The sequence below is a fragment of the Ostrinia nubilalis genome, chromosome 5 (assembly GCF_963855985.1).
Source record: "Ostrinia nubilalis chromosome 5, ilOstNubi1.1, whole genome shotgun sequence".
NCBI lineage: Eukaryota > Metazoa > Arthropoda > Insecta > Lepidoptera > Crambidae > Ostrinia > Ostrinia nubilalis.
In genome coordinates, this window is record NC_087092.1 from 6960424 (window position 1) to 6986664 (window position 26241).

The window sequence follows — 26241 nt, forward strand, 5'->3', positions numbered from 1 at the left end:
TTATTTACCTCCAAATGCATTTTATTAAAATCTTATTTAGCAATAATTTTAAAATTACAACTTGTAATAAAAATTGTACACGTACCTACATAATTTAGCTTATGTGTTATAGGTGAAATATACATAATGCCTGTACACTGCTCATTATTAATTTAATAAAGTATTATGTCATCGTGCGTATAAAAAAAAGAGATTTTAAATGCGAAATACCTATGGTATTGAATTTAATTGTAAATAATGGGCTTTGTACAGTTATGCCTAATTACAAATAAATAAACTGCTCTGTATAAACATCAACAAAGCTTTATTCCAACTTTAGGTCTTAGTTATAAATAATGTAGTCGAATATCCCTCACACTTCATTGCAAATAAAATTGTTAAAATTGCAAGACAGCTTGATGCGTATAAAAATATAGTCCCTCATTATTTGGACAGCGGAACGGCATTTAAAGCTTTATGTGTGGTATATAAATCATTATTTTATAAAGACTTTTAGTATTTGAGTACATCTGCAGAGTAGTACGTTTCATACCTTACTCAGATAGTCCTTTCCACTTAGATAGCAATTCGTATTTTGATAATTCAGTATTTAGAAACGTAGCTCGAGTCAAACTCAAGCGTAAAACCCAATCACAGGTAAATATTGAGCACCGTTTTGGAATACAGTCCGTATATCCAGCCAATCCTAAACGCGAGTATAAGTGATTATTGATCGAATTTCGAGTGTAAACTGATTTTTATTTGTTAATTTGCAACAGAGCGTGGGGGCATTCAAGCGACGTGTAACAGTGAGTAGAGAACGAGATTGAGGTACAGCAAATGTACCAGTAGCAGGAGTACCTTGTCGCGTCATTTCTTCTTGGCGTCTTTCAGACCGGCGCCCGCGTTGAACTTGAAGAAGATTATGTCGCCGTCCTCTACTACGTAGTTGCGACCTGGGAATGAACGAAATGGATGCCAAAAATGAAAAAAAAAAAAAAAAAAAAACAAATGTTTGGCAAAGCTACTTTTACCACTGAAACTTGCATTACGGTGTCGTAATGTTCTGGTAGGGACAAAAACTCGTGGCTCCGTTTCATAGGGCTCCGGAGAACACCGAGGCCGTCTTCATCGATCGGCCAGTGGGTATGCAACTTTATGAAGTAAAGTCACATTTCCCGACGGAAAAAAAATACATCCAAACTTTACTACTCTTAGGAGATTATTAAAGCTACTTGGCATGGCTTCGTGAGGTGACAAATGCGGCGTAGCATGCGCGGTTTTTATGTACCTAGTCTGTGACATACGGGCAAAGTATGACACAGGACGAAACGTAGTATGATCGCACTAAGCTCACGCATCTTCGCAAATTATCATCGTGGTAGAGATGAAGTGCGATGCGAATCGAATTCTCTCAAAAAGAACGCGTAAAACTAAATAATGTGGCATCTCGTTTAGTTATAAGTACTACTTTTAAAAAAGTAGAAGTTTGAATTAATACATAATGTCAGTGAGAATTCATTAAGTAAACAATTACCTTGTTGCCGATATTTGCCGGCGGCCTTGCAGGCGGCCTCGGTGCCTTCCTCTCTGAAGTCCTTGAAGTGCATCACTTCAGCCATGATGAAGCCTTTCTCGAAGTCAGTGTGGATCCTGCCAGCGGCTTGCGGCGCTTTCGTTCCTTTCTGTTGATAAAAGGGATAATTTAGACGTTAAGAGAAGGATTTCTATTTGTGATATAAAAATATCAAAATGATGACTATGTGACTAGTTCATTGACATAATATTTTGTATGCTGTCAGTGCCTTTTTACTGTGATGTAGATTTGGGCACGCGTGATTGGTCCGCATAAAAGGAAAATGGCACCCAAAACGCGACCTTCTTTTTGACTTTTATGTCAATGGGGACTATGACGTCATCAGGTCCACCATAATGCTCGGTGGCCCGACGATCACAAAAAGAAAGCTGGCTGGCTAGATGAAATGAGCTTATGATAATGAACATTGAAACATTTTAATCTTATGTTATGTCATTTTACAAACCTGAATAGTCCAGGCCTTCACTTCATCGGGACCAGCAGTGAAGAAGTATTCTAACTGCAGTGCTTTGTATCCTTGGACGATAATTTTATCTAACGCGCTGAAAAAGTAAGTAATATAATTAGTTAAAAATTACAATCGAATACCTAGAAACGTACGTATCAATCTAATGTCGTGTTTCACAGTAACTTACCTTGTAATGTTGTGTTCTTTTAAGTACGCTTTTTTTTCCTCCGGATCCATTTCCATTAGTTTACTTTCTAAAACTCCAGAGAATGGGATTAGGGGAGCGCCGGGATCATTCTTATCAATCCATTCTTTGAGTTTGGGTAACCTGAAAATAATTTATAAAATAAAAGAACTATCCACATAAAATATGAAATATCATAAAACATAATAAAAAGGTGCGTACCATTTGTTCTTCTTCCGAATGTAATCTTTTTCGGATAAGTTCACTAAGTAAAGAGCGGGCTTGGATGTCAAAAACAAGTATTTGTTCAGGACTTCTATCTGTAATAATAATATTTCTATTAGAACTGAACTTGACTATTATTAAACGATCAGAACAATACCATTTTAACAAGATTACTTACATCAGCGGCGCTCCAGTCTGCGAATCTAATGTGTTTTTTCTCGTCAACCAAAATAGACTTTATCTTCGTAAGTGCATCCTGAAGAAATATAAAATATATTATAGTGCAGTCGCAACGCTACAACGGAAAACTAATAGTAGTGCGGCAAGCTCGCCACAGCGGCGTCACTGCAGCGCTTCCTCACGCCTCTTAAATAATTCAAGGCAGCCTAATGCCCGTCTTCACCATCAATCACTATAAAAACGTGAAACGTTAAGTGACCCCTATGTAAACAAAATTCCTGTTACCATAGGGGTCACTTAAAAATTAGGAATTGATGGTGAAAACGGACATAAGGCTCATTTAACTACTTTCGCAACTGAACGAATGTTAGATAGAACTTCTGTAAGAAAATCTTACATATTCAGGCTTGAGTTTCTTATCGCCTCCGCGGTTGACGACGCGGTCGAGCTTCTCAAAGTTCTGCATGAGCTGCTCCTCATCCTTCAGCCGCAACTCCTCGCCGATGGTCTCCAGATCCCTCACCGGGTTCACGTCTCCGTCCACGTGGATTACATCCTCGTCGTCGAATGCACCTATGGAGAATATGAATTTTATGTTACAAATCTGTTTCTTTCTCTTTGTTCTTTCGCTTCTTTTGCTGATTGTTGAAGGCTTTAGAGCCAAAGCACACGATGCGTTGCGCCGCAAAGATTTCGCTGTACTTATCGCACTACGCGACGCCGCACTGCTTGTGTGCCCGCTACAGATATTTTTATATAAGACGACGCAGCGACACCATTCCAGCGTCGCATCGTGTGCTTTGGCTCTTAGGGGTTAGGTATACATAATACAATCGTGAAATTGTAATTCGTTTTCAATTTAACTATCTGTTTCTATTTTTATCTGACTCTTCAAACTTAACGATACTTTACTTTCTAGATGTAAAAGAGACAATACTTACGACATAAATTGAAAATAGCATCGCAAGCCTTGATGTGGGATAAGAACGCGTTGCCCAACCCTTGTCCTTCGGCAGCCCCTCGCACCAGCCCGGCAATATCCACCACATTCAAGAATGCTGGGACTTTGCTAGAATGAACACAGATTTGTTGATAAAACCAAAGAATAATAATATGTTCTACGTACAGAAAGTTTCTTTACGAAGGTATTTAAAAAAAAATCTACTCAATGCTGTCAACAATATGGTGTAATTTAGCTTGTCTCAGAGTCGAGCATCGAGCATGGTTTCGTTTACATACGTCAGTGATCGCCCTCGCACACTCACTGCGGGCGCCGGTCGCACAGTCGCGACAACAATATAATTACGCGCGAGCGATAAGGATGGGTAGCTTGGGGTCATTGGACAAAATTCTACGTGCTCACGGACCAGGCTTTACAAGAAGCTACTGTGTCGCCTTCAACGCGCATACGTGCGCATCACGCGCGTATTTTCATTCTTTCCATTGTGAATATTTTGTTTACAATGGGTGAAGTATCCCTAGTGGATTAAACCCGCCGCGGCGCAAGAACAGGCCTGGGAAAACCAGTAAAATATGCCTGTACGGGCTGGTAATATTATATTATTATTTATCTGAAAACACTTACCTAGCAGGTTTATGGAACTCGCAGAGATAATCGAATCTCTCGTCAGGCACAGGTACCCTACGTGCTGAAAAGAAACAAAAATCTAGTTAGACCTCTGGAAAACTTCCTGATTAGATAAATAGTATAAAGATCAAGTTACCTTAGATATTACATTATTTATCAAATAATTTTCTTAAGCGTTAGAATAATTTATAAAATTTTATTTCAAAAAAAAAATATTATTTTTTTAAAGTATTGGATATCGACTGACGTCAGAACCGGCAACTCGCTTCATCGATTCACTCATTAATTCAAGTTCTAATACTCACTCAGTCGTTTACTTTATTGTAATTCGAGTACCGAACAGTCAGTCGCTATCCAACCTCTGCCGCGAACAGACGTGTTGTGGAAAGTTTGTGAAGTGTTGTGTGGAAAATTTGTGAAGTGTTTTGTGGAAAGTTTGTGAAGTGTTTTGCGGTGAAAATACTGCTCGAGAAAACCCAGGTTAGTTACTATTTTTATGTACATTAATAATAATAATAATTTATGTATAATACTAATTATTTACACCGTAATCGTTTTACTCGTAATATTATTCCTGAACTTCTTTTATAAGTGATATTCAAACACAGCAGGTATATATTTTGTGTTTAATCAATCAATAACATGTAAAATAAAGAAAATTACAACAATAACTACTAATTTTGATATTCCGAAACGACTGTATAAACGCTCGCAGACCCATCAATAATACTTGATGGTTTTCGCACGGTTCCAGAATCCAAATATCTCACTCGAGTCGTATTACTACAGCATTTCGGATATTTCACAAACGGGTTATCCATCGATCTCAAACGTAAACCTAAATCAATTATCAATTTACATCTAGCATCATAAATCTTCAAAGCTCTGTCATACAGCGACAGCACTGACTTATCACTTACTGGGTTGTGACTCTTCAAATACAAAGCTATGTAAAGTGACCCAGACGCCTGAATGCTGAGACCTGGATATTTGGGTCTTAGTACATTAGCACAACAGCACGCTTCGGTGATAAGTTTACCTATTGTCTGCTCCAGATAGCCTATATTCGGTAACTTTTGTAAGGATATCTGCGGAAATATTTTCGCTTCCTTGAAAACTTGGATATCATAGTACATGTGCGGTTTAGCTAAAAACATTTCCAGGCATTTCGGACTGCAGAAGAGGTAAGTTTTTCCTTGAAAATTTGCAGCGTACTTATGATTTCCTCTTACAATCTTTTGAGATGGTAAATTTTGGGCGTACGTTACAATACATACACCATTTTCATATACCAGTGAAACATTTATCGTTTTAACAACCGCCGGAATTTCCGGTATTTCTATATCACTAATAGACAAATAGCGACTGGGATATTTCAGTACAGACTTTATGTGACCAGGACATATCCAATAAAATTTGTTTTTATACTGGACTACACCTTTCTTGTCTACAGGATAGTCACTGTGACGTAGGACATTAATCTGGAGACAGAGTGGACACATATTTTGATAAGCGGACATTCGTTTGCGAAATGTATCGTCAGAAATACACATACAACTTGGCAACACAATGTTATCCGACACATTATTCAAGTAATAATGTATTTTTGGTATTGTTTCATTTATGTAATTTGTTGCATATTGTAAACATTGCCATCGTGATTCCTTCCCATTTATAATATACAAGTTTTGGGGATCTTGGTTTACCCAATCTCTTATTTGATAACATTTGTTAACCCAATATTTAAATCGGTTTTCAATAAAAGGTTCTGAATAAGGCGGTTTTTTCTTTATTATGTCGTAGTAAACTTCATCTTGGGAATGTTTTATTAGAGGATCCTTGTCATTAGTAATATCAAATATAACTGTGGGATATAACCCTGCATTTGTAAGTTCCATAGCTTCTGAAGATGTTTCAGGAAATCCATCAAAAACAAAACCATAAGTCATGGTGCGATGATCAATCGCGACACTCTGGATAGCGTTCATCACATGTTCCGAGTTTATGGAATCTCCTTCGTAAAGAGCTTTTTTCATTCTTGATGCTAGTTCGGTCCAATACATGTGCTCTAATATGTAGCGCACAGCCATTCCTTTCGATATACATAGTAAGTCGTATTTTTTTGCTAATTTAGCCGCCAATATGCTTTTACCTGACTTAGGCGGTCCGATAACAGAAAGCATTATGGGGTATTCTATAAAAGAGTCAATGTAATTTAAGCTCAAGTATTTTAGAGGATTAGTTCTAAATTCCTTTAAATTTTCCTCACCAAATATAAAATATACATAGGCCCTATGAATAACCGGGAAGATTTTTCCTTTCCGTTTCATAATTTTGAAGGGGTTTAAAATAGTTTTTGGATTTTGAGAGATGTACACAGGACACATGCGGAAAAATTTGCTAAAGAAGAAAAATCCTTCTAACAGCAACATTTCTGCGATATCAGTATTAATTACAAATGTTTGTTCAAGAAAGGAATGGGAACGATTCCTTAACTTTGTTAATTTAAATAATGTAGTTCGTAACACCTTGTTTGAACTTTTTGTGCCATTAATAGACACGATTCTTATTCTCTGTTCAATTAAAATGTCTTTGAGCGATTGTATTCCTTCGTCATCTGCCTCATAAATGCCTTCTAATCTAGAGTCAATCCTTTCCCGGGCTTCATCGGGTTTTTCCCATTCACTTAGATCAACAGGAGCAGGATATTCTTGAATCATATCGTTATAGAAGGTAAACAAATTCACATCTACGTTTGATGATCCCATTGGATGGGCGTCCATTATTACACTACCTGCAGATCCAATTTTGGCAGGTTGTTCGTCTATAGAAGAAAATATATTATCTAAAACGTCTTCACAAATTAGTTTAGCAACAACATTCTTCGTAATAAAATTCGTCCATTCTTGAGTTTCCTTATCAAACTTTAGTTTTGCTAAACTTTTAGCTTCATTGAGTTGAGTTTTCCATGTTTTATACATTTTAGGTGATAGCCGTTGGAGCATACTTTCGGAACTGCCTTCAATTTCTATAACTAAATCAGGAATGCAGAAACATGCAACCATATCTTCAACGTCAGAAGGTATGCGAGGGTACCCATCTAGTATAAATCCTGTGTTTACGAATGGCTTCTCAAACCAAATCTTTTTTATTAACTTTTGCATCAAAACCGACATAATTGGTGCTCCCCTTTCTAAATAATTATAAATCATTCGTCTTATTTCTGTTTCATTTCCCAATAAATCTGATGCAAGGTTTTCATTTTCTTCGTCCATTTGAAATTCCATTACACCCTCCTCATCTATTGACACATCAGTAAAACTATTTTCATATTGACGGCCTACCTTTTTGAAATGGCGCGGCATTAATAGTGTGTTAATTACCTCGGAGAAGTCTATGTGGATTAGGCCTAGTTCTTTTGCTATTAGTTTAGATATTGTTGATTTTCCACAACCTAAACAACCAATTACACAGATCCTTAAAGGAGGAAGTGATTTAAATGGTTTGTTGTATTTTTGATACCTAGTAATATCATTTTGGAATAATCCTGAACATTCTTCTTTGGAGAAAAAGTGTAATTTATTGTTGTGTTTTACACTGAATTCAGGTTTTCCTTCCCAAAGTACTCCAAAATCATAAAAGGCAATAGGACAGTATATGCCTGTTTCACATAAAAATCGGGGGTTGTTATACGTGAGGATATCTTTAGGAATTTCGTCTTCATCTTCTTGCGATTCTGATTCTTCATCTTCATTAACTTCAGGCGTTAAGAAATAGTTTTTACGTAAGTTTAATAGCACTTCGTCTATGACTTCTACATCAGTCTTATTCTCAAGTTCAATTTCTATAAAAGTTTTATTATTCTCATCCAATTTTAGTTTCACACTATCCCAATCTTCACGAAACTTTTCTATAGACGCAGTGAAATTACCAATCACGTCTGCATCAGGGGATTCCTTGTTTTCAACTTCGACCGGAGCTTTACTTTCGACGAAAATTGTATCTAATATTGAACCAACAGAATCGTTGACTAAGTTTTGCACGTCTACTACGTTAGCATTGGGGAAAACTTTGGTAAGAAGTTTTGTCTTTATTAGAGGATCATTGGCCAAAGCAAGTCTTTCTTGGTAGTTTTTTGGACATTTTGCGATCTCTGCATAGTATTGAACAAGTTCCGGTTCTATTTCTCTGTTTTCTATTAGACTTACAGTATGATCAGGCAATAATTTTGCTTCACTGAGATATCCCCAAAACTCTGGATCAGAGGGGAAATTGTCTATAATAAACCGACCATATGATCCGAAATTTTTTAACGATTCATCATCAATGTCTGACAAAATTCTTATCATTTCATTCATTAACTCTTCATTAGTTGGTTCAATGTCCTTTTGCAAGTCATTTGCTGTAATGTAATTTGCAACAGCTTCAGTAACATCCGGATCGCCTAAAATTGGAATAGCTGGTTTTTCTGTAACATTGATCAATTCCACAGGGGCAAAGTTGACAAAAGTTCTATCCCGAATCGAATTTATACATTGATCTAGATCTTCAATATATGGTAGGAAAGATAACCGTTTTTTTAAATCTTCATACTTTGTTAGCAACTTTGGATCAATTTCCTCTCTTTCTTCTCCTTCTCCCCCCTCTTCTTCTATGATTTTTTCTACTGACTTTGTAAATTTTAATACTTCTATAAAAACGGCAATGTACTCATTTAAAATATGTACCACCCTATCACCCCACTCATTTAAGTTATTCCTTCTTTCTGTTTCTTTGTATTGCCATTTCGCGAATCTTGCATCTTCAAGGGTTGCTATTATTTCCGATAAAATGGTTTTTGCAAATGTAGTATATTTCTTTTCTTTCTCCTCTTCTACAAAAAGGTCATAATTTATTATTGGCGTGTCAAAAATCCATGATAAACAGTGAGAGATCATAGTTTTCCCAGAAGTTTTGGTCCCTATAACTATTACTCTACATGTAGGCTCTAAATATTTTAATTTTAAGTAGGGCCTTGGGTTACGACAGAATGCTATCATCCCATCCAGCGAAGCTAATAGATATACATGTTTAAAAAATGTTACAGCTAATTTTGGATTGCCTCGCTGTGATCGCCTTTTCTTTAACTCTACGGGACATCGGTTGAGCCACAATGATGGATAACGATTGAAATTCACTGGTCCATTTCGAATAACATTAAGTTCTTCAACCATCTTCCAAAAATCTTCCATTTCTTCTGGAGGCTCTTCAAGATACAAAGGTTCTGGAATGAGCACAGGCTGTATTGCTAGAAACAACAATCTTTCATTTACATGGTGCATCATTTCATGGACTGTTACTCTAGCATCTAATTTTATGATACATTTTGGATCATAATCATTGAGTTTTTCTTCAAGAAATGTTAGGACTTCATTTTTATAATTACACAACTGTTCAACTGAATTTTTGGTATAGTTGATAGGTTGTCTACAGCTATATTTGGGATTGAAAACATGAGTATCATAGGGACTATTATAGTCGCTCATAGAATATCTTGCTGGCCATCTCAGTTCTGATTCAGTAATGGCACAAAACTGATCAAAAGTAAAGAGATTACTTTTGTAATTAAAATATTTATGACTCTTTTTGGTTAGTAAGTCTTGATCAGGACATGTTAGATATACTACGATGTCAGGCTTCATGGTGAGGTTCAGTAATTCGTTAAACTGTTGCAAAAACACAGATTTCTTTGTCAGAAGACAAGGTTTTTTGCAGAATATAATGTCAGAACATGAATCTAATATAAATTTTGGAAGTGCTACAGGTATTTCTTCAGCTTCTTCCCCAACTTCCTCAGGTTCATGTTCTTCTTCGGCTTCTTCTTCAACGTTCACATCTGCTTCACTAGTCAATGAGGTATGAGGTGAACCAGCTTCAGGTTTAGGTTTCTTGGGTTTCTTTTTCTTAAGATTAACCAAAAACTCATAGATAACTTCATCTATAGCTTGCAATCCATCTTCTGAATATAAAACATTGGTCAGATATTGAGGTTTTCTACTTGAGCTTATCAAAGGGAAACCAGATATTACATAGCCTCTATGTTTCACTGCAGCTGATTCTAGTTTCTTTTTTAATATAGATAGTATGACATCATATTTCAGTACATTTTGCTGTCTCAAATTAAATTTTATGCATGTTCCTGTTGGACTTTCTTGGTCCATTTCATCCACTATGATATTTTTCGGACATAGGTGAATGCAGTTAAGTTTCTTAGACATTGCTTCACCAAGTGAGTAAGCACCTGCACCAGGTTTGCTTAGAATTATATAGCAAGTCGGCTTTGTATCCAAGAACTGTTCCTGGGCATCAAAATCTGTCCAAACTTTAGACTTTTTTGGAACGCCTGATAGTGTTGCTGCTGTATTGTCCAAGCCAATGACTGCTGAAGCCATAGGGGGAGTCGTAAAACTGGTGTCATCAGTGTTTTTCTGCACAATATTACACAGAGGTCCATTATAGATGGTACTCTTATTAACACCAATATTCTGTAAGCCATGTTTGTCAGTCACTTGCAAATTAGCAAGAAAATGTTCAAATTCTATCATTATTTCATATAAAATATTTCTAACTAACTTGACAGAAATAAATATGTCAGTCTTTGATTACAAAATACTGTCAAGTGGATTATTTTTTTGTTTACCAAAGATCAGGCACTGAAGTTTCAAGGTGGCTTAGATTAAAAAAAGGTTGAGTGAATTATGATTATTAAAGACTGAACTACAATAAACAATAATAACTCAAAGTAACTAAGAAGCCAAGCGTTTATGTGTTAAAAATATTTTCAATTGGGATTCTTTCAATAAAAATCCTGTACACATACTCTAATTTTCAATCTCTTTATCCATAAGAGAGATTGAATGGATGGTTCCACACCTCTTGAATGAGAGTGCAAACAAAAGTACTTTAAGCCTAAAATTAATAAAAAGTTCAAAGAATAAAAATTACAAAGAAAAACATAATAAAAATACTTATTTTCATTAGGATCGATGGTGCAGAAAGGGAAGTTCTCAGCTGCTGCTTGGCTCTTGGTCAGCACATTGAAGAATGTTGACTTGCCCACATTGGGCACCCCCACAATGCCCACTTTGAGATTGGTTCCCACACGCCCAATGAGTGGCTTCTTTTCAGGCTCTTCAACCTTTTTTGGTGGCATCCTGAAACATTCAACATTATTATTTTCAACATTTAGAATTGTATTTGTTTAAGTATCATAAATGGTTATTTCTTTTAGATTTAGACAAGGATGAAAGTATAGAAAACGGGGCGCTATAAGTGCAACTTAGAAGTGTTTTGTCAATAGAAGTAAAACTATTTTTATGACAGAAATAGGCCGGGTTCCACATAGACACCGTATGTTCCTTATAATATTACTTCAGATTCTTTAAATTTAAAAGCCTTTACAAAGTATCACATCACAATAATAGGTGAAAATTTGTTGTAATTAAATTTGCTCGAAAGACTGAAATAAATAGTCACAATCAGTAAATCCTAGTGGTTCTTGAGGGGTTCTAGATAACCTATTCGGATAGTACAGTTGTTTTTATTTAACATACCTGGACTGTTTTCGTTTCAGGGGCGAAGTAAAACAAAAAACCGGAACTTGTTATAGCGACTAATCTAAGTTAACTTTAAAGAAAACACGTATTTTTTAGATTATTGAAAGGAAAGATAGAGGAAAGATACGCGTGTAGACGTTCCGTCCGGACGACAGCTCAATGCGTTCCGAAAAATTGTATAATTAAGATTTTCTTATTTAACTGCAAAATAAAAAATGTTTCTTGCTCTCATTTTGCAATTCTACTAAAAATTAGTTTGTAAATGGTAACAAACGTATATCTATTAGTATTGAAGAAGAGACAAATAAAGAAAAAGAGGTTTTCTGTTTAAGAAAATAATGGTTGAGGACTGATTCGGACCTTTCAGACCTTTGTGTCATTGTCAGCTGTCAGATACGTTCCTTTCTACGGCACAGAGCATGTTCTACTGATTAAACATTAACATTTATGAACGCAGGGCGTATAGAAGTAATTTCAAAGAAAATAAGTTATTTTTGCATGTAGTGTTGAATAGAACAATAAAATAATTGTATAATGGAAACATTTCTAGCAGCACAGAGAAGTAGCGAGGGTCGCCAATAGATGGCGCTGTAAACATTTAAATTAACGGTATACCAAAATTATTTTGAACAAAATTTAATTTTGTACACTGCACTGCTGGTTGTGTATTCCATGTACTTATAGCCTGACCAGGAACATAAAAACCCTCGCCATGTTGCGGAAAACTAATGGTACTAATTTCTTTTAATGGCAACAGTAACTGAAAACTTCATTGACATGTCACCTTGCATGTCAGTCTATTGCTGTCAAAGTGTAAACAAACTTTATTTTAAATGTGCGCAATTGGTTTTATGAATTAAATTGCTAAAATATTTTTATAGTCGTGAAAGAAAAGCGGTTCACAATGTGTTAAAGTATTTGTCGAAGAGAAATACTAAGGGTTCGGACAATATTTTCATTGAATAATGTTTCCGACAAAGGTTGTCAAATTGACTGACATGTTTATCGTATAGTACAGTCCACTATGAAAATTAGCTGTGGTTTGTTTCAACTACCTATTTTAAAAATTTTGTCACTTTTTAAGTGTTGAATTTTATGAGATTGGGAAAGAAGTACCGAGTTTGAAGCGTTCATGAGCAGACATTGCAGTTGAATATTCAAGTTCTGAATTTGATTATTGATGAATAATAAAATAAATCTACTAGCTCGATTGATGGTTTCATTTAATTTATTTAAATCAGGTTACCTATAATAATATTTTTTCGTTAATTTATGAAAATATCAAATAAGCCCGTAATCCTGAATCCCGATACATAAAGTTAGCCTATTAATTTAACACAGGTACGACTGTACTCAGTGTTGCACTATCAAATGCAATTGACGCGCCTCTATGCCAGGGTTTTTATGTTCCTGGTCAGGCTATACTATGTATATTTGCTTTTGCCCTTTCTCTACATGAAGAGTAGGTAGGTATTTAATTTTAAAAATTATTAATGTAATGGTATATTTGAAAAACCCAACTACGACAAAAAACGACGCTAAAAAAGTATAAAACAAGATTTTCAGAATACTGAACTGCCCCCCTAGACAAAACGCACTTTTTGATCGAATCGAAAATTGAATCCGTCAAAACCCCATACAAAAAAGGGGCTTTTCGACCACTTATCGACTGGTTTGCGATTATAATTTGCACTTTGTCTAGACCCACTGAACAAAGTTGCTGGGCCATTCTTAAATTTGTGCCAATTTTTTTTTAAAAATTAAAGATTTTTTTTTTTAACTTTTTGCGATGTGTATCGAAAGTATAAACCAAAAGCATACTTTTGATGTATATGGACAACCTTAAAGCCCTCGGAAAGAAAACAAAATAGCCTACGTAAACACGGCTGTGACACTGCATGACACGGATGTAACAGTTTTACATTTTTACTGTAAATAATAATATTTATGTTGTTAAATTTATATCATAATAGTTTAAATTGATTAACAATAAAATATACTAAATTCGTTTCATCAACAAAGGTGTTATTTTGGTAATATGTACTTTTTTCTGAACATCCAAAAATTTAATTAAAATTGAGATCAAAAACACCGTCAGGTAGTTAATGTATCTACTAGATAATAAAAATATAGACTTTTTATTATTGGCACAATCTGATCATGCTTCCGATATGCTACCTACATGGTTTCGATATGATAATATGCTTAACAAATTAGTAAATCTTAAACACAGTAGGTACCTAATTGAGTATCAAATGAGATTTCTGTAGGATTCACATAACAGTTGGTTTTGACAACTTAAACATGTTTCATAGTCACCGTACCACTAAAAATATGGTTAATAGCAATTCCTTTTAAAACAACTCCGACCACCTCTGCAGGGCCTTTACCGGGAGCTGTCTCAGTAAAATTTGATATTACTGCAGAAATGAGAAAGTGCAATAATTTTTCCTTCGTGGCATCTAGAAAATCATACTAGCGAAAAATAAGTACACTTACTAAAAGGCTACTCCTAAAAATTGCACAATACACAAAATAATTTAGCAGAACAACAAAAACTATTAAAATAATAAAAATAGAATGTCACAACCACGCGTTGTAATGTCACGACCATGTACTTAAATAGTTTGCGGTAGTGACACATTTTTAATACCATGGCCGTGACAATTTGGAACGTGTCCGATATATCCAAAAAACTATCTGTGAATTAGCAGATCTTGTGCAATTATCTGAAACTATACTGCATGAGGTACATAATTATGTTTTATACAATAGCGTGACATTGATACCTACCTTTAAAAATCGTACACGGGATGGACGTGTTATGGTTGTCCCTTTTTTCAAATAAATAGGAAATATTTTTTTGCGGCTCACTCACTACGTTCAGCCATTTGCAAATCTAATAAGATGACAATGTTACTGTTCTAAAAAAACTTAGCAAGGGATGTCAATATCAAAGATAGTTTTTTACCGAGTTACGCATATTTAAAGTGGCGCACGTGGTTGTGACACAAAAACTGCTCACACAATGTTTGGTGTTCAAAATCAAAAATGGTAATTATTATTGATATAAAATTTTAACAGTCTTATATAACATGTATTAATCTTGCATAATTACTGTAATATTTATCAAAATAACATAACATCTCTTCAGAAAAAAATATTGTATGTCCAAATCCGGGAATCTCACACTACACGGTCCGTCACGGACCGTGTAGTGTGAGATTCCCGGATTTAAGAAAAAGTTATAAGTCCAAAATGTCACGGACCGTCCGTGACATTTTGGACTTGTAACTTTTTTTAAATATTCTTCTAATAGTTTTATGATAAAAATGATATTGGGCCTAGTTAATAGAGGTATTTTACTAAGTAAATTAATATACAGTGCACTGATTTTCTTTAAAAACATATGCTATTCTTACATCTCACACAAAAATGCGTAAGAATAAGAATGGCCCTGCTACTGTAGTTGCATAGTAATTTTCATGTTTGGAAAACCGCAGTCACACGTTATCAAAGTGCTACGGTAGGTAGGTATATGTAACGTGTGACTACGCCTTTCCAAACATGAAAATTACTATGCAACTACATTAGCAACTTTGTTCAGTTCAGTATTCTGAAAATCTTGTTTTATACTTTTTTAGCGTCGTTTTTTGTCGTAGTTGGGTTTTAGTTTTTTTACTTTTTATTTATACCATTTTGGTGTTAAAGTGTATTTGTGGCGCATAATATTAACAAAAGTTAAATTGATGAACTAATAAGTAGTAAAGAAGCAATGAACGAAAAGATGTGAATTATATGCAATCAGCCCATGAATACAGGTAAAGTCACGAGCAAATGCTAGTAATATATATATTTTCAAAATGTACAAGTAAAGCCCTTTCAAATGATACCAAACACGGCATATTTATCTTAACTTTATTTTTTTACTCTGTATGTTTTGTCCGCTAGAGGGCGCCACATTAGATTTTGTGAAACCCCATATAGCCTATAACCAGCGGACAATTAAGACGCTTCTAATGATATGTCATTTGTCAAATTCTGATAAGTAGTTTAGAAGTTACGAGGGAACAGATGAACATACATACATACATACATACATAGCCTGTCAAAATCATAACCCTCCTTTGGCTTTGCCGTAGTCGGGTAAAAATAAAACAATATTTAAACAGAATATATTAATAGTATAATTTAATTTGAACATTATAGTGTAGATATTTATTATGTATTTATGTTGTTAAAGCAGCCCATGGAGGAGACATTGGTGCAGGGTTTTGCAAATAAGACATGGCCACAGCAGAAATAGACAACATGAATGAGCTCACAATCTGAAAAGAAAAAATATGCGCATAAGTTTCAAATAAAATTTCAAACCTTAGTATTCATGTCTGAATAAGTTCCTGTAGCTGTTGGACAGACATCTAGTAAAACTATCTTCAATAATTATTTTAAAAACATATTATGTAAAAAAGTATGACAAAAATGATGTTTTTATTGTCCTTGAGGAGACAAATGTAAAGAGCCTTTTTAAGGCTACATTTTTTGTATTATTTATTTTGACATCCATAATTGAATAAAATACTTCATTTCTATACAAACCTGTTTTGTATCATCAGAGACTCTCGCATTGGCAACACTAATGCTGGAGCAAAAGATGGCAGTCCACGCACACCATTTCAATCGCATCATTAGTCCACACATTGAGAAGATCATACCTGAAATTTAAAAAGATAGGTATTTGATTTAGATAATGTTTATTTCCAAGAATATGGTACAATGGTTTGATCTTGATTTATAAATAAATACCTATAGAAGTTTTTATTATGTACTATAACATTCTACAAAGTAGTTGTTTTGTTCCACTAGTAAGAAACAGTGTGGTGTGTTATTTATTTCGTAACATGAGTTTTTTAAAAGTAAGTTAAATTCTCAAGGTTGCTAAATACGAGGTTAATTTTTTAGGTTGTTTATGAACACAATTTTAACAGCATAAAGAATCAATATAAGACCATACTCAGTATATTCATGTAGTCCGTTGTTAGATCTTCTACTGGAGCCGATGTGGGAGGAGGTGGTTTGTATCTCCTTTCCCTATCAGCACGTCTGGGGTCTGATGTAAGTTGCATCTGAAAAAATATCTTCCTTTAGCTAGGTATGTTGTATCACCGAAATTCAGTAGTTACTACAGATAAACTAAGAATAATATACCAAGGTAATAGTAGGATTATTGTTAATGTAGATGTAGATAGTGTCCGAGTCTATAAACGCAGTATACATGAGGAAAATATTGATACTACTAAAATTATAGAATACTCACTTTTTTGGTTTTTACTATTGGCCCGCAAATAATTATATCGGGACTTAACGAAGTCTTAAAACGTTATTCAACTTATTCAGCTACTCAGTCAGTGGTAGCTGCTACTAAATAAATAAAATTAATCTTCGACTTTTCGTCGTCGTGAGTTCGTGACCTAAAAAACAGATTGTCATTCACAAATTGAGTGAACTGACAGCTGACAGTGACATACAACGTCACACACAGCGTGACACAGCACAGACAATAAATATTTCGTAAAAAAATGGCCCAAGTCACAGATAAGGATAGATGCAGCATGTGTCAAAAATTGTATGAAGCCGAGCGTGCCATTTTTTAAACGTCATTAGTGTCATTTTAGCGAATTTTAGTGATTGCCGCAACGTAAAAGTAATCGTATCATCGTACTAGGCATGGAAATGATTGCTATTTTTCATTCATTTTCATTCTATGAAATGATGATTTTTTTTCATATGATTTCACATGCGAAATTTCACAGGCAATGATTTTTATTCGCAGTGTTTTAATGTAGCTCTTTCATATAATGTGCTACTTTTAATGAAGTATGAATTTTGATGAAGGATTGCTAATTAGCTAAAATATGAAATGTAACAATATCTGTTTCATTTATGTCGCACAACAAAAAACAAACAGTTTCACAGCACATTAATAACCGCGCGACTAATGAAAATCATTCATTTCATCTGCCTGCTATCTAATGAAATCACACGAATCATGACAAGGAAATCTAAACCTTACACCTTTGAGTTTAAAGTTCATATTTAAAATGACCAGTTTCGTCCGTCATCACATCTCTTGTCCTTTTCTAACACGCACATGATCAAATCATTCCTTCTTACTCGCTCGGTCGCTTCGCAGAGCTGCGCTCACGAACTTCGCTCGAATGAATGAATGAAATTCATGTGATTCGTGATTTCGTTGACTGTGAAATTATAGCAGTCTATGTGAAGTAAAATAGCAGGTGTGATTAATGAAATTCATTTCATATGATTTTTCACCTGCTATTCATGAAATGTTCCATGCCTACATCGTACTGCATTTGCAAAGTCATCGAATGATATCGTGTGACTCGATTCAAAATTAAGTAATTCCAATAAAACTGATAATTTGTTAAATACAAAACCAAAAACAGTGGCCCAAGTTCTTACAATGTGGCGCTATCTAGCGTACGATGCGCTCCGTTCTAGGCATGGAACATTTCATGAATAGCAGGTGAAAAATCATATGAAATGAATTTCATTAATCACACCTGCTATTTTACTTCACATAGACTGCTATAATTTCACAGTCAACGAAATCACGAATCACATGAATTTCATTCATTCATTCGAGCGAAGTTCGTGAGCGCAGCTCTGCGAAGCGACCGAGCGAGTAAGAAGGAATGATTTGATCATGTGCGTGTTAGAAAAGGACAAGAGATGTGATGACGGACGAAACTGGTCATTTTAAATATGAACTTTAAACTCAAAGGTGTAAGGTTTAGATTTCCTTGTCATGATTCGTGTGATTTCATTAGATAGCAGGCAGATGAAATGAATGATTTTCATTAGTCGCGCGGTTATTAATGTGCTGTGAAACTGTTTGTTTTTTGTTGTGCGACATAAATGAAACAGATATTGTTACATTTCATATTTTAGCTAATTAGCAATCCTTCATCAAAATTCATACTTCATTAAAAGTAGCACATTATATGAAAGAGCTACATTAAAACACTGCGAATAAAAATCATTGCCTGTGAAATTTCGCATGTGAAATCATATGAAAAAAAATCATCATTTCATAGAATGAAAATGAATGAAAAATAGCAATCATTTCCATGCCTACTCCGTTCTATCTTCAGGATTTCTATTCGCCGCTAGATGGCACTGTACACATAGTACCATAGATCATAGTTAACCTTTTAAAGTTATAATGACGTGGATATTTTCTTGGCGGGAAAGTGAAGTTTTTATTTGTACTGCCCCCCTAGACAAAACGCACTTTTTGATCGAATCGAAAATCGAATCCGTCAAAACTCCATACAAAAAAGGGGCTTTTCGACCACTTATCGACTGGTTTGCGATTATAATTTGCACTTTGTCTAGACCCACTGTATTAATTAAAAAACCTAAATGTCTATCAATGTGTATAGATGATCCACGCTGAACTGTCCCACCAAACTCAATGACAGGGGGGCGCTACCATCGTTCAACTATATGGTTTCCAACATGGCAAAAATCTGAACCAGCGATCCGGTATTGACGGTGGCGCCCCACTGTCAATGTCATCGACAGGACAGTCCAGTATTTTGGAACTATAATAGTGGTGGACGTGGACCGTGACGTGGATTACTAACTGACAGTGTAGCCAAACAGTTGAGTTCGCATGCGTGAGGTCGTTTCAGTGAAAAGACCCACATCTTTCCTGAAATTCAATGGGAGCGGGGGATATTCCTATCATGCATACAATCAATTTAATCATTATTTAAACACAGATACCTAACTTTATTTTTTACCTCAAACCTACCTAGAAAAAAGACTTTCAAAACCTTAAAACAACATTATGCAGGTAATGTTGTTTTAAGGTTTTGAAATACATTTAATCAAAAGGTTGATGGAAAGTTTGATACGAACCATCGTTAGGCTCTATGCGATTTATCTAACAGTGTGTTATTATTGCGACAAACAATACCTATTAGTCATAATTCGGAGTCAAAGTCTAAAAAAGTAATATAAAACTGCAGTACATAGTTAAGTAGCATTACATAAAGACTAAATTATTTTGCTCTTTAGCAGTGTAGATGCTTTAGTTGTTTATTTACTAATTTACATTCGTAAACACTCGTATCACATTTTCCAAAGTGTACCTAATGGTCAAAATATGTAAATGTTGCCAATTAATGTAACCGGCCGGTGAAAAAATGAGAATATTCGGGGTTTCGCGCGTCGCGGCTTCAGCGATTGGCCGGCGACCAACGCCCACCGCCCGCGGGCAGCATGCACTGCACACACGCAACACTGCCCACACTTGTGTGTATTGTATGTGAAAACAATAATAAAGCTCATACTTCTTCTGTGGTTGAGGATTCCTGAAGATCGCTTCCACCTTCGACCTGATATACTTATCTAGTCACTTTCCATCAGATAAGATGCAGCCGCAGCCTAAGGGTGTTAAGAATCTGTGACCACCCCTAGCTACATAATACCTGCATTAGGATTTACTGATTTTATCAGCACAGGATGTTTCCACCATCGTGACGTAATCAGCTTTTGTTTTTTTTCATTGTGATGCCTTATAGGTCAAACAAAATGAATTCGAATTCCATGGTGAAACATAGCGTACCTAACCGTAACATCATAAATATGCGCCCGCTGTATTGATGAGCCTCAATTAGTAATTAGATAATTTTTCTGATTTCCTTGGATAGTTCACACGTGTGATTTTAAGTTATTATTATTTTGTTGAGAAAATCAATACTGTGCATTCTGCACGAACATTAATAATTACATAGATACTAAACAAAATATTTTAAACAACTGTCTTGGTTATTCTGGTACAGATCGCTTCCTAGCGATAAGACCGCCTAAATTGTGCGCTCATTTTGTAGGTATTTATTATTTTTCTCTATGTTTCTATTCTGTGTGGTATAATGTGTATTTAATATTACTTATTCATAAAGATGTCAGGATACTAGTCGGGATAAATCCTGTTACCGAGCTCTATTGCTGGTGGATCAAATGGCTTGAAGTTAGTCAATAGTCAATAAATATTTTACATATTAATTAATTAACTAATTAGCAAATTATAGCAGCAGTATGTAGTTACTGAATTCCAGGATCTTTTTATTTTTCGCATTCGCATTGAATTTAATCATTCTATTTCTAAACAACCTTCTTAAATGTTTATACGAATTACACCTACTATTATCCAGTATTTAAATTAAACATCCACACAACCCAAGATCAAGAAATACGTTGTACTTATTTATAATACATCTGACCTATCACGAACATCGTTCAATTTATCCACTCTATACAATTTGTTTGATGTTGTCATCACTTGGCATCTACCTAATTTATATCCATTGTTACTGCCTACGGCTATGCAAGTAGCTATGTAAAGGGAAGGTCCTAGACTAGTTACCTATCAACGCCCTAATTAGTAGTTTACCACGGTAATTATGTCATGCTCGACGGGTAAAGACATTTTCATCCATTTATCAATGAGCAGTTAAGTACTTACCTCAGTAGAGCAGTTGCTTTACTTTAATCATTTAATTAAGTAATTTGCTTAGTCTAAAAGTAGAGCCTCAAAAAAGAAAATAAATAATCACAACATTGAGCAGTTTAGGCGGTCTTATTGAAAGGAAGCAAGTCTCTTCCAGACAACCCAGGGAGAGACAGGGTTATACCCAAGTAGCATTCGGGGCTCTATATAGTATGTCTAGTCGTTCACATGTACTCCACAAGCTGTGTATGTCAGCTGTATACGAGCTGTATAGCTTGCTATAATGCTTTTATAGAACCAGTTTGGGCACAAATTAGACAGCCTTAAGTTCACTATGGCTGTACATTAGCAGTATAATAGCATTATAATAGCAGTTTAAGTAGTAACATCGGACTTAAGGCTGACTTACGGCACTATATGGGACGCAGTGTGAACCATACAACGTACGTGAGTGTAATAAAGAGTAACAAGTGGCTAAATGCACAGCTTTCAAAGTTATAAAGTCCGACAAAAGTACTCCAATGCTACATAAAGTTCACGTGTGTCCTAAATTATTTCCACATTTTAATATTAGTTTGGTATTTGTACGTGAGTGCCAAGAGGGAAACAACTCGGGCGGATAATCATTTATGCAAATAATAACACGGGTTTTAAATACTTAATAATGTTAATGCCATTGGGAATGCAACTTTATCGTGAAATGTATACATATTTACAGCTAAAATATTTACGCGCCTCTGTAAAAACGCGATATTCATTTTAAAATATTTAAAACTAGCTGAGAGGAAATCTACAATTTTCAGTTTTTGATATTGTATTGGCATTATAATTATATTACGGTAATTAATTATAACATGAAACCAAAACTCAATCGCTCTATCTGCGAATTTTGTGATAAATCTGCATTAATTTTGGAGATTTATTTGGTAAATATTTTAGGTTATGTAGAACAAAATGGTGGAAATGAAATACGGCTATGTGAACTGTTATAACTCCAATTTAATGCGGTGAGCGTATATTAGGTTCACATGTGTTCTGTTAGAATGCTGTTATCTATATGAAGTTCCACATTTGTACCACTACAGCGCTAATGTCTATAAATTTATTCTAATGGGAACTTATGTACACCTTTAAGATGTACCTAGTTCAGGTCAATTGTGTATCTTTAATTCTTTCAAATACTGAAATTTTAGAGATCCGCAATAAAAAATATTAATGTCCGTTAAATCGCCTAGCTCAGGTACTAATAGTCAAGTATGAATACCTAAAGCATCAGACGGTAGTGTTCCCGGTTTAAATTCGTTTATTATGCCTGACAATTTATTCAAAGCGGAATGAGGAATACGATTTTCAATAGCTCATGTTCTTATTTTTTTGCGAAAGGTTAAATAATTCTCCAAATCAAAATGGTATTCACTATCACTAGAACTGCAATCATCACACTCTGATATCTGTATATTTTGAAGGGAAATTTCAGGTTCAGGCATAATATTTTCCTCTGCATCATGTACAGAACCACCATGAACAACTAAAAACAGGCTTGGGGAAATGTGTAATAGAATATCACATTCACATTCATGTTCAGCTTAAAGCAATTAAGAGTAGTACTTGTGGACAAATAAACTGCTATTGATGTTAATGGACAACACATATAGTCCTTTTAACAGCCTACAGTGCACATGCGAACCATTGAAACACTTTTGTACAGATAGTAAAAAAAGGTTATTTTAATTATCACAAACAAGTCCTACTACAGCTACTAGCTGTATAACAGTCTAAAACAAGTAAACATAACAGCCTTTGGCTTCATAAATGACCACGTGTGTTCTATTAAAATGCTAGCTCTATAACATCGTACAAGTAGGCCGTTAAACAGCGATTGCCGTATCTCTACCCTCCTATAATGCTCTTAGTCAGACGGCTGACTAAAGGATAGTTGTTAGATTATTATAACACCAACAATCGTATAAAAGTATAACTCTACACTAGTCTACACTCCTATAAGTCCCTTAGACAGGTATAGGTGTAATTAATTGCAATAATACAGCTTATACATCACGAGTGAACTGTACTAATGCTTTAAGTACACATTGGAACTAAATGTGAACTCTTAAATGGAGTAAAATGCTACTTGGGTAGGGCTAGGATAAAGGAAGGCTTAAATATTTTCATAATCAGTTTAATAATCCCATATTAGGAAAATGTGGGTTGGAAAACTCAAACAAGTGCATGTCGGAGCATTATTTTGCTTAGTCAAAATGCGATAATTACCCTAACGGTATATTAAGTAGAGTCACTCGGCGAAAAGCACGTTATGTGCTGTTAATATTCTGCACATGTAAAGTAATGCACCTCACTTTCTGTACCGAAATTATTTGAATTTGATTCAGATCAACAGACTTTAAATATTGCTAAAGTTACTTGTTGGTATCTATCTGTGCTGCCACCCACCTAATCAAGTTCATTCCAACACTGCTGGCAGCCGTCACTTAAGCCTGGTAATGGGTTGAAAAACAACAGAGCTAACGGAAACAGAGGAGGTGCAATTATAAGACGAGAGGGGGTGAGAGGAGGGAGGGGGGGGGGGGGGGAGGACCAATTAACTAATATGGTGGATTAATTAGTAGCCTCGAAGCGAACGCTCTTCATTACGCTGCGGCTGAATCCGCAAGTGATGGGGTATATGCTGGGAACGAGGCTGTAGCGGTGCAAGGATGGGACTACGTAATTTTATGATAGCTTTGTGATTTGTTTAATTATTTGTTCAAAGAAAAGTTTTTCATCATTGCGCAATAACAAAATTGTTTCATTGAATTTCACTGCTTCTATCGGCCTAAAACAATATCTTAACTGCCTATTTAACTAGTAGTAACTTTTAACTTAACTTCCTATTGAATTTAGTTTTTGTTTAAATAACTTATCGGTCAAATAAGTTATAAATGTAAAGAAATAGTAATTTATTTAATGAATAAATGATTTTAAGGGCTCTATTTTCGACAAAAGCTTTAATTTTTTACAGATTTTTTTTTGTTTCAGCAAGTTACAGCTGTATCAGGGGTATTCCTAAAATATACAAACTCAAAGTTTGTAAACCTTTCTTGATGATGATGACTAATCGGAGATTATAATGTTGAAAAAAAAAAGACTCTTAAAAAGTCTTTATTATGGTATACATAATCACTAGCACACGTCACCTTTCCCAGTTAGGCAAAACGTTTCTCGAAATTTAATTCGGGTACAATTTGTATTTGTGATATTCAGGCTTGATTCTGGCAAAATTAAGTCAAATTGCGTGGCGGGGCTAATTTTATTAGCGCTGTGGTCTGATTCGGGTCATTACGTCGTGATCGTCCAGGCCAAAACAATGCTTGGGTGTTATTTTGATAAGATATTTATTATTTAAATCGGCGCGGTAAGTATAGGCGAGGCGGATGGTAATTCGGTAATCAGTGGTTGTGCTTGGACAAGGTCACCGGCTGGATTAAACGAGATAATTTTGGTCTAAATACCTCGATGGCGTCTCTATGTCGGTATTTGGCATTAAAAAAAATGGAATAGATTCTGAACGTTGACGATGAAAATGAACCGTACTTAGAGTCTGATTTTAAAACAGACCGCAAACATTAAATAACAATGATATTGAAAATGAATGAAAAGTTATTACGATTTTTGCAGACTTTTCCCGTTGCCCGATAGTAATTTCATTGTCAGGATAAGTTATATGAATCCTCTTTGATACTCGTTGAAAATCATAGTCGTGGTTGCTCGATGATGACTCTATTACTAATAATTAAGCATTTACCTTACAACATGACTTGGCCTCTTCAAAATAACAGGACATTTTTGGTCTACAATTCTTTAAGCCTAAGAATTTCTACACATTTAAATCCAAATGCCAGAAGAATTATAAGGGTTCTTGAAAGGCCAACGGTCTGATTGCCAAAGACGTTGACCCTCTTTCAATCTTACACCTCTATGTAACCGTTTAACGTCACGGGATCTTAAAAATGTGTCACGTGCTAAATCTTGCGGGGCGGAGTTCCCACAATGCGATGCCTGGGGTCTAAAGAGCCCTAATGCCATACTGAGGGCCTGACTTCCGGAGCCCGCTGCTCAGCAAATTGCCGAAGAAAGGGTGCCATTGTCAACCGATTCCAACGAATAAAACAGTGTTGGCTACATGTACCCGAACGACTCTTTGTGGAACTGCGCACTCCTTAATTATGGAAAACTGAAAGGGTCATATTTTCTATTAAATTTGTACAATGGAGCATACAGGGCGTGGCTTTTTCATTTTATCAATTTAAATAACAAACAGTTCAAGTGGCAAGTTTTGCGTTCTTAAACAGTTTTTAAAAGTATTAATATGCCTAAAATAACTTTCGGAAAATTCTTGACTTCATGTCGATAAAGATTAATTTTGTGTTTTTTTAATAGTACCTAAAGCTATAATATTTTATGCTATTTAAAGTACTTTAGAATTAAGTGTACTAAACATACAAAATAATAACTATAGTAATTAAAAAATTGTCAGTCGCCTTCTGGCGGGGTCTAAATGTTCAGTATCACAATACAGATATAACAACTAGGTATTGTAACAACTTCAGTTATTTGTGACCGTTGAAAACCGTACAAAAGTTTCTAATTTAAACTTTAAACATCGTCCTGTAGGTACCCGGCGCATGTGGTGGCAGTGCATTGCTATTGTTCCCTCATGAGTGGATTACTATAATCATTGCGCACGTAATGTGGTAAATGATAAGGTACGTTCTATCGCTCAAAACATATGCTTTTGGAGCTCGTTCGTTCCAATGGGAAGGCTCGGCTCGTTTTGTTTAAACAACCCTTGAATTGAGGTTTTTCCACTTGTCCCGTTTCGGTCTGGTGTTTTCTGATGAATTTAG

The 26241-nt window shown here is 35.2% G+C and overlaps 2 protein-coding genes across 2 annotated transcripts; both read right to left on the reverse strand.

The window, feature by feature from the left end:
* LOC135071742 (obg-like ATPase 1) lies at nucleotides 1-12106 on the reverse strand. Its single transcript, XM_063965532.1, has 11 exons — nucleotides 11794-12106; nucleotides 11213-11394; nucleotides 4199-4259; nucleotides 3555-3682; nucleotides 3011-3186; nucleotides 2612-2689; nucleotides 2431-2528; nucleotides 2212-2352; nucleotides 2022-2118; nucleotides 1517-1664; nucleotides 1-935 (listed from the first exon to the last, which is right to left on the reverse strand). The coding sequence occupies exons 2-11, from the start codon at nucleotides 11391-11393 to the stop codon at nucleotides 850-852; spliced, it is 1194 nt and encodes a 397-aa protein (XP_063821602.1). The 5' UTR covers nucleotide 11394; nucleotides 11794-12106; the 3' UTR covers nucleotides 1-849.
* Nucleotides 12107-15959: 3853 nt separating this feature from the next.
* Nucleotides 15960-17299, reverse strand: LOC135072234 (protein Asterix). Its single transcript, XM_063966178.1, has 4 exons — nucleotides 17114-17299; nucleotides 16811-16922; nucleotides 16396-16511; nucleotides 15960-16124 (listed from the first exon to the last, which is right to left on the reverse strand). Exons 2-4 carry the CDS (start codon nucleotides 16920-16922, stop codon nucleotides 16026-16028), a joined length of 327 nt encoding a protein of 108 aa, XP_063822248.1. The 5' UTR covers nucleotides 17114-17299; the 3' UTR covers nucleotides 15960-16025.
* Between the last annotated feature and the right edge of the window lie 8942 nt (nucleotides 17300-26241).